Source organism: Miscanthus floridulus, chromosome 6, assembly GCF_019320115.1.
Source record: "Miscanthus floridulus cultivar M001 chromosome 6, ASM1932011v1, whole genome shotgun sequence".
NCBI classification, from domain to species: Eukaryota; Viridiplantae; Streptophyta; class Magnoliopsida; order Poales; family Poaceae; genus Miscanthus; species Miscanthus floridulus.
In genome coordinates this window covers 1,951,606-1,961,513 of record NC_089585.1, presented here as the reverse complement: position 1 = coordinate 1,961,513, position 9,908 = coordinate 1,951,606, and the positions used below count along the sequence as shown (strand labels likewise).

Sequence of the window (9,908 nt, the reverse complement as noted above, 5' to 3'; positions counted from 1 at the left end):
AGTTCCTGCAAAATAATTACAAACCAGTCCTACGGCACTATTCACCTGAGTCTATGACAATGCAGATAGGACCCTGAACTTCGTCGAATTGTCGTATGACGTCCCTGGCGGGATTTTGAACAGGGAGGTCGTCGGAGCTCGCGTAATCCGGCCGGAGAAGGCACGTCGTCGGCGGCTGAGGGGCGGGGGAGCACTAGGGGGCCCTTGCGCACCCGCGGGGCTGCTCGGCTCGACCCGAGGTGGCCCACGGCGGCTTGGCCACGCGCGGGCAGCGGCTACAGCGGCGGCGACCGGAGCTTCCACGGCCACGGTGGCGGTTTGCGACGGCGAGCACGAGCGCGACGTGAAGGAGATGGCGGCGAAGCTTAGGGCGGTGCTTGTGGGGAGTGAGGAGACTGGGAGCGGCGGGAACGGCAGCGGTGGCATGAGCTTCGCGACGGCGTCCATGGCGGCTTCGTTCCGGAGCGCGCGCAGCACCAGAGAGCGAGGGAAGGAGAGTGGGGAGGCGAGTAAGTGCTCGGGCAGCTCGGGCGTTCACATTTGGAGGCGCAGGGGCAGGGCAGCGCGTGGCGCGGAGGCGGGACGCGCGGCGGCAATGGAGTGCGCGCTCTGTTGCATGGCTGCCACGGAGACAAAACAACAAACACGTGGCGTGCGTCTCTGTGCCCGACTTGGGGTCCGTTTTTGGGCCAGCTCTGCTCCGAACTGGGCTATGGGCCTTGAAGCAAAATTCTTCATCTTCTGATGCTCTACAAACTTGATTAAGGGTGCTCGGCCATTAGGCTGTTGGATTAGCAGATAATTAGTACTAAACTTGATAGTGTCAGTGATTTGACAGCGATAAGCAAACATCCAAAATTGATGGTCGAAATGAAATGCAACTGGTGCCATCTTCTTGTATGTTCTTCCCCATCATGTAAGCTCCAACTTTTACATTTGGATCAACTGAAGTTGCTTAGCAAAATTTGGAGAACGCGGAATGCCAACGTCGTTGCTTAGCGAAACTGACTTAGAATAATTCTAAGTGTTGAAATCAGCAGCAGGTTCCAACTTCGAGCCTCTGTTTGACTTATTTCCAAGTTGATCCAGCTCTTGGTCCAAAAACAAAGTTTGTTCTACATGATATGGACTACAACTTTCATTTTTGGTCAAACCTCATATCTGGTCCAGAAGTCGACTTTATTTCTCGGTCAACGCAAAGTCCTTTCTGCTACAAAATATAGGGTTTCCATTATTTTCGGACATTTTCACCACCTTCGCTCAACACGAACCCTTCATAACTTTTGTTGTAGAGTTCAATTAGAGTTGTTTGAGCAAGGTTACAAGGTTTGGTTGATTTCATATGTTTCCATTCACTTGATAAAGCAATTCATGCAAAGATATGACTTATCATTTTATGTGACTTTTTGATTCCAAACTTCATGAAACTTTTCCACGGGTCTAGATGGATGCATGTGGATGTAATGTACATGGAAGAAGCATGTTTAGAATTACTCTTGCATAATCTTAACAAGGGTCCATATGTAAGCAAGGGTGCAATATCCGAGTTTAGGTTGGGGCTTATTTCCATAGGTTTGATCTTGACATCTCCATCGTCTCTTAATCTGTCATGTTTAAGCTTAAACCCATTGCTTAACTGGTGACAAACACCTGAGGTGTTACAGCCCTCCCCCCTTAAAGGAATCGCGTCCCGAGATTCGATGCGAAAGACTTTTAAGGGAAGAGAAACATGTCATCCAGTTTCCAACATCAGTGATAGCATTAGGCTACTTAACTTCGGAGCATCAGAGAGGCTAATTTGGTCAAGACACTTTCTGATACTTGTCCTTTGTAGTAAGTTTTGTCTGAAGAATTTCCTTCGTTGGCCTTCATGAAGTATGGTTACTTTGGGAGGAATCCAAGATAGCAATGTCCTACGTACTTCGTCCTCGATGTACGAAGAGCGATACAAACGTAGACTAAATACTTGCAGCATCTACTTCCCGAGTGGATATAGCACAGACCATATGGACTTTGCACTAGATGATAATCTTCTGAAGGATACTTGTTGCAATGGTTCCATGTGTGCAGTTCTCTTTCTCTGATAACAATATTGTATGGTCTGAGTCTGCTGAGTGAATGGTAAACATAGTAGCTGACTCTGTCGGCTCAACGTTCTCGATGATCATTCCTTAGGGAGCCTTCGTATCCAAGTTGCAACGGTGATCTAGGTGGAATCTAATGCAACCTCTTGGGTAAAAACACATATAAGGTACCAAAGGCATGTCAGCATTGGAGAACCATTGACGTAGAAGGATGTTAGTGAGGCTTGGAGGACAACATAAGTTGCAAGTAATCACAAAACTAGGGACTAGTTCACTACCAAACAGGTTGAGCACAATTTGCCTTCGTGGTGCAGTTGCACAGCAAGTTAGGTTGACTTGCATCGTAGCAAAACCAGCTTTCTTACTACATTTGTCGTCGAGGCTTCCATTCTAAGGCCAATCAATATCTCAAAAACCATAATCCAAGAAAATATATGGTTAGACACCTTTCCAATCGCTTTTGAATTGCAAGGGCACAATTTTGACTTCTAGAACACCTTGACTGCTCACGCATTGCTGATCTAAGAGGGCAAAGGCAAGGCACATAGGGGTGCAATTAGTCTTCTCAAGGGTATGGAGGGTTGTCTAATTAGCAATATACCTACAAGTTGTAATTCCTTGGCATGAATTACAAACACCACCGTCTAATGCAAGTGATGATCGCAGTCACCGCGAAATTGCAGATTCTGTACCCTTTTGTTTTCTATTCATATCTTACAAACTACTACTCCAATATACCCAAATTTTGGTGGACATGTAGATCCATGGGTCTTCTAACTACTCACCAAAATTCAACTCAAATGGGCACCGTTTGACCATCCAAACAATTCATCTACCAAAACTGCTGTGTTTGAAAATGGCAGCAAACCAAGCCGACAAGATATCTCTCTAATCCGATGTTTTACTCAACCAATACTCAAACTAACTTAAGACATTGAAGGGTCCTAAGCAATGAATGAGATCACCAAGTTTGGGGTCAATCCAACTTCGTTTGAGTCACTAACCGCCGGCTTGAAGATAACCGGTTTAGTGCCACAAAATCTGGACAGATTTCGTGTCCTCTCTTTTCTTCGCTCCACACGTTGAGGTGTGTGTTTGGCACTCTCTAACCTTTCTCATAGCAGCAGCAGTCTTTCTCTAGCTGAGGATGGAGGCTAGAGTTTTCCTTACATGCTCCTCTGGTAATACTTCAACCATCGTTTTAGGCACCAACTTGACTATGCACAAGCATTAGACTTGTGGGCTGTTTTCGCAGGGCACAAAACATTATTCCACATGTAGGGCATTTCTACATTGACAAGGAACCATTCCTATATATCCTTTAGCACTTCATCCAATAGAGTCTGGACACATGTGTTAGTGGCACCTTGGGGCACAAAGATGCTGACTAAAAACTAGGGACGTGCTTTTGCTAGCTCCTACCTAGCCGATACAATGTCTTGTACTATATACGTGATTGCCAAAGATAGAATTGACTGGATAGCACATTTGGAGAAGAAGTAGCACCTGCATTGCGGGGCCAGGTTTGCTATTTCCTTGATCAACATTGTTCTGTGAAATCTGGCCTTCATAGTTACCAAATAGTCGTTACCTAACTGAAGACTAACTTTCCTACTGGTAACAAATCAGTTGTCCCTCAACACTAAAAGGTTCCGAATCTTCACTCTTGATAATAAAAATTGTGGTCAAAGCCTATAGATGGTCGCCATTGAAGTCTGCAGAAAGGGGTCACACCAAAGAAGGTCGGTTCGTCTACGTGATCCTTATGCACCTAAAGATTGAGAACTTGGACAGGAATCTCATATATACCAGGTGACCTATTACAGCACATAATCTCCTAGTCCATTTATCATCCGACTGATAACTTGTTCAACCTTAAGTGTGGTGCACCTTTCTGATCCAATGAAAATGACATAAGTTGCTCACTAGATGATCGACGTCATTACAGGGACAGTCACGTCGAGTAGAGTCACTTGTCTACCACCTCTTGCAGTCTATTTATGTTCCTGTTAGTGACCTGTTCTTCAAAGGTTAACCGTTGGACTACTCCAGAAGGAAGTCCTATTGCATCTAGTTCGACATATAGATCGCTTGACATGATAAGGAGAGATAACCAAGGAAGAGCTCAAGTGAGAATAACATGTCAGTGTAGTTCTGTAATGGATCATGACTAGAAACCTTGATACCAGCGCGTGCCGAGCAGCACAACCTTGTGTGCGCGCCCACAGGAGGCTCTCAGTTTCGTCGCGGCACCATAGATCGCTAATCGTGGCACCATTACTGAACATACAACCCACAAGAAATCTCACATGGCACAAATTGGGTTGCATAGGAGCAAGCACTATGCGAAGGAGGGATAGCAAACAAAGGTAGTCACAAGGTTAGGAGTCAACGAGCAGGGGATCCGAAAATCAAAACACAACGCAAGAGAGCATAGCTTAATTTCCAAGGACAACTGAGCAGGGGACTTCTTACCGAATTTCCATATACGTCTTGTGTCCACCAAGTGATTACCAAAACTTGGACGTGGTTCTAGGATAGCGCTCTTCAACACTCGTACGCTTACCGAGGACAAAAGGGTGACAACTACGGCACTACCTAAATAACAAGCATACATACCCACCACTTGGCTAAACTAGAGGACATTATAGGTTTAAGCATGTAACCACAATTATTTCTAGCAAGGCTAAGCACACACTTTTCTCAAGCACTTCCTATTCAAGCAACATGGAACAAGGCATTCTTGTTTAACTTCACACAGAGAAGATAGTAACATCACATTGATCACAAGTTACTTAGTATTAGAACAAGGTGAGGGAAAGCATATTTATGCACAAGCACAATCATGATGCATGCTCGTCCTATTCGTCCTCACAAAATTGCTAGCCTAAGGCGACAATCACGTTTTATGTCGGTGGCATAACACGTACTCTCTCGGTATATAGCTAGTCGTCAGCTACATTCAATCTACGCATTCGTGGTTAGCGTACCTGTAGGCAAATTCATTGCAGCCCATCCCCACAAAAAGATAAATAAGCACACAATGAAAGTAGTAAACTAAGATACTCTCCATATATACATCCCCAGATGTATATACTTCGATATCCATAGCTACCCGACAGATATACCCACAATTAAGTACCTTCATATATACATGTGTGTAACATGTAAATATTCCAGTAACCACAGCTAACTCTCCCCTAGACCGATAGTTGGACGGTCATACTCTCACAACTCACACTTACCTGGGCGTAGAGGCAATTGATCCATACAGTACCATTCAAGCGAATGGCATCCATACAATAGCACGCCGTATGGACGACGAAAGAAAAATTGCAATAAAGTACATCCCTTAAAGTTAGTACTTAGATAGCCACCTAATAGTCCTTAACTAGGCATAAAGGAAGATGCCGCTAGCATAGTTTTGCAATTAAGTTTTGACAAATTTGCCTGTAGCTAAAGTTTTAGTTAAAATAGACCTTTTAAAACCAAAACTTAGCTTTTAAAACTATGTACCTGACAGTATTATGCTTAATCTCGCTCTGATACCAGCTGTGACAGAACCGCCCAATTTATATAAGATCAAGTACGGTTGTCCCCGCTAACACGTTGACACACCCATACTTTCACTCATATAAACCCGGTAGTCCGCCGAGTGTCCCGAAAGACCTCGGTAAATCAACATCACAACCAAGATCGCGTGATTAAGCAAATACACATCACATACATCGGGTTGCAGCGGAAATAATATTACAAAGGGGTTAACAAATAATAGTACAAGTTTGGGTTTCAAAACCGCTTAGTGAAAACAACATAGCTTTCAAATGATTACATTAATATAAGTTCCAAATATATTGCTAGCATAGTGACATCATCCGACAAAAGCATATAGATGAGAAGTAAGTATAGAATCATCGAGCCCACCGGTGGTTAGCCACCATCATCAACAGGTCGAGAACTTCACCTGCAACAAGGTGGGATAAACCCTGAGTACTCGAATGTACTCAGCCAGACTTACCCGTCTTAAACCAAAATAAAGCGACACCAAGGATTATGCAAGGCTTTCTTTAGTGGGCTAGCTGACTTATTTGCGAAAAGCATAAGCTATCATGAAGAAACCATTTTAAATACTTTGCATCATCTTTATTTTGACCTATCCATCTAGGTAAGCACCTGTACTATAGCAATCACTTGATTAACCAATAACATCCAGTTACCAATTTAGATTTAGCATATCTCATACCATCCAGATAACCATCATTGTTCCATAATAATTACTACGATGAAGTAACTCGAGTCAAGTGCTCACTATCCAGGAGCGATGGCGATTCGAATCGATTCCTAACCAGCTGGTGATTTATTCCTTACACAAACCTCACTCACCCGCTAAAGTGAGATATTGATCACCGAGTCAACTTTCCAGGAATCTCGAGTTTGCCAGGAACCACATGTACCCGGGGGCCGACCGACTGCACTTTGGTCTTATCATCTCGCCCCCGTGTCCTACCACACCTGCTCCGGCACAGTGCGTTGCGGGCAATCTACTCGGCCCGAAAAATCTCCCAGCTTCGCGGTCGGAAGGTACTTTATCCGGCCAGCTAAATGTAAGGCATGCGTTCAACATGACTCGAGGCCCAACAACGAACGGTCCTTAATCGACACAGACGGAAACTAACAGCACCCCAGAACCCTGTCTGGTTGCCTCCAACTTTTTCCGTCCGGTCTCCAATTATCCATCACATATGGTTAATTCCAGGATATCATTCTTTCCATAGCTAAATTCTTCCAGTAACCACCTATAATGTAGGTGACCGGATATCACCGATCGCTACCGGTCTAAGCAAGGCTAAGCAGTTATTCGATCCTGACCTAACAGGGTAACATGGTAGTAAGGTAGGCAAGGATAGTAATAAATGCATCAACGGTTTCAATCAACTCCTACAACTTAATGCAACAATATATATAAACTCATATATATAGAAAGAATTGCTTTTATAAAGTAGGAGACTTATAATGCTCCGGGGCTTGCCTGGGATCCGACACAAGTCAGTTCAGTTAACTTGCACCATCCTGGCGACATCTCAGATCCTAGCACTCGCTTAGTCCTTCCATCTTCGGGATAGATCCATCAAACACCGTCTTCGGGTTTGGCTCCAACATCACGTCCTTCACATGGTTCATCTAGCGTACCTAAATGAGATGCAAGATGCATGTGTATGAATGTGATGAATGGTAACACAAGATGCATCACATAAGCATTCAAGACAACACAAGATTATGTAAGACATAGACACCAGTAGCTATTTAACTATCATCACACAACTAAGTATAGAGAGCAAGCACATCAAGCATGACACAAGTTTAATAAGGTCACAAGTATCATAACTTGATTATCAACAAAGCCACACTTAGCAATATACAAGCAAACAACTATAATTGGAATCTGTCAATTTCTGGACATGCAAACAGCAGCTATAAGATTTAGCTATAACTGGAGTTACACAAATCCAAATGACTTGAAAGAAGACATTCTAGAAAGCTTATGAAATTTTCTACAATTCATCTTTAATCATCTTAGCATGATTCTCAAGTTAACTAAGTCAAATATATCCATTTACAGAAACTGGTCCACAATTGACAGAAAACAACCATTTCTGAAACCCAACTTTAAACAGCTATAACTCTTAAACTACTTGGCCAAATGACACCAAATTTTAATAGAAGCTAGATACATGAATTATCTACAACTTTTGTATAAACAAGTTTCACAACAAAGCACATTATCATGAAGAACTTTGCTAAGTTCCCAGATCTGTCCATAAACCACATCGGCAAGAAAATAATTATTAACTTATGTTACAAATACATAATTAGGCAAAACCAACTTTACCAACATGTCACACATGACTAAAGAACACCAGAAAACCTAGTGTCCATGACCAAATAAATTCTTTTAATGCATTTCTTAATTTATTTTAGATAATAAGGTGACTTAATGAACATATACCAAAAGTGCACAATAACTTCTACAAAAATTACAGTGGCTCACATATCCTCTTAATAGTCTACTGTATAAATTTCACTCCATTTGGATGTATATAGCAACCTCTACGAAAAAGACAAGTTGCTAAAGCAAGAATTCATGTGAGAGCAAGATAAACCAATAACTCACTCATACTTCATCCAATACTCATGAAATTTTTACCACACATCAACTATCACATGAGTAGCATGCCACAAAAAATTTTACTTCATTTGGAGCCCTAGATCTATAGTTATGAAAAATAACAAATTCAACTAGCATTAAAACCTTACTGCACAAATCTATTTTTACCGCAAAATATTTAAACTAAAACATGCCATATTATAGATCCACTGCATAGACAATTTCACAAGGATTCCAAAAAGTCCTCATTTACTATTTTACGAATTTTCTACGATTTACTATGAATTTCCAAAGTTCCTGCAAAATAATTACAAACCAGTCCTACGGCACTATTCACCTGAGTCTATGACAATGCAGATAGGACCCTGAACTTCGTCGAATTGTCGTATGACGTCCCTGGCGGGATTTTGAACAGGGAGGTCGTCGGAGCTCGCGTAATCCGGCCGGAGAAGGCACGTCGTCGGCGGCTGAGGGGCGGGGGAGCACTAGGGGGCCCTTGCGCACCCGCGGGGCTGCTCGGCTCGACCCGAGGTGGCCCACGGCGGCTTGGCCACGCGCGGGCAGCGGCTACAGCGGCGGCGACCGGAGCTTCCACGGCCACGGTGGCGGTTTGCGACGGCGAGCACGAGCGCGACGTGAAGGAGATGGCGGCGAAGCTTAGGGCGGTGCTTGTGGGGAGTGAGGAGACTGGGAGCGGCGGGAACGGCAGCGGTGGCATGAGCTTCGCGACGGCGTCCATGGCGGCTTCGTTCCGGAGCGCGCGCAGCACCAGAGAGCGAGGGAAGGAGAGTGGGGAGGCGAGTAAGTGCTCGGGCAGCTCGGGCGTTCGCATTTGGAGGCGCAGGGGCAGGGCAGCGCGTGGCGCGGAGGCGGGACGCGCGGCGGCAATGGAGTGCGCGCTCTGTTGCATGGCTGCCACGGAGACAAAACAACAAACACGTGGCGTGCGTCTCTGTGCCCGACTTGGGGTCCGTTTTTGGGCCAGCTCTGCTCCGAACTGGGCTATGGGCCTTGAAGCAAAATTCTTCATCTTCTGATGCTCTACAAACTTGATTAAGGGTGCTCGGCCATTAGGCTGTTGGATTAGCAGATAATTAGTACTAAACTTGATAGTGTCAGTGATTTGACAGCGATAAGCAAACATCCAAAATTGATGGTCGAAATGAAATGCAACTGGTGCCATCTTCTTGTATGTTCTTCCCCATCATGTAAGCTCCAACTTTTACATTTGGATCAACTGAAGTTGCTTAGCAAAATTTGGAGAACGCGGAATGCCAACGTCGTTGCTTAGCGAAACTGACTTAGAATAATTCTAAGTGTTGAAATCAGCAGCAGGTTCCAACTTCGAGCCTCTGTTTGACTTATTTCCAAGTTGATCCAGCTCTTGGTCCAAAAACAAAGTTTGTTCTACATGATATGGACTACAACTTTCATTTTTGGTCAAACCTCATATCTGGTCCAGAAGTCGACTTTATTTCTCGGTCAACGCAAAGTCCTTTCTGCTACAAAATATAGGGTTTCCATTATTTTCGGACATTTTCACCACCTTCGCTCAACACGAACCCTTCATAACTTTTGTTGTAGAGTTCAATTAGAGTTGTTTGAGCAAGGTTACAAGGTTTGGTTGATTTCATATGTTTCCATTCACTTGATAAAGC

At 43.9% G+C, this 9,908-nt stretch overlaps 1 protein-coding gene across 1 annotated transcript; it reads left to right on the top strand.

Annotated features, from left to right (window-relative positions):
- The first annotated feature begins 352 nt into the window (after positions 1-352).
- LOC136457345 (uncharacterized) lies at positions 353-9,287 on the top strand. The gene is made up of 2 exons (XM_066457375.1): positions 353-509; positions 8,608-9,287. Exons 1-2 carry the CDS (start codon positions 353-355, stop codon positions 9,285-9,287), a joined length of 837 nt encoding a protein of 278 aa, XP_066313472.1.
- The last annotated feature ends 621 nt before the right edge of the window (positions 9,288-9,908 follow it).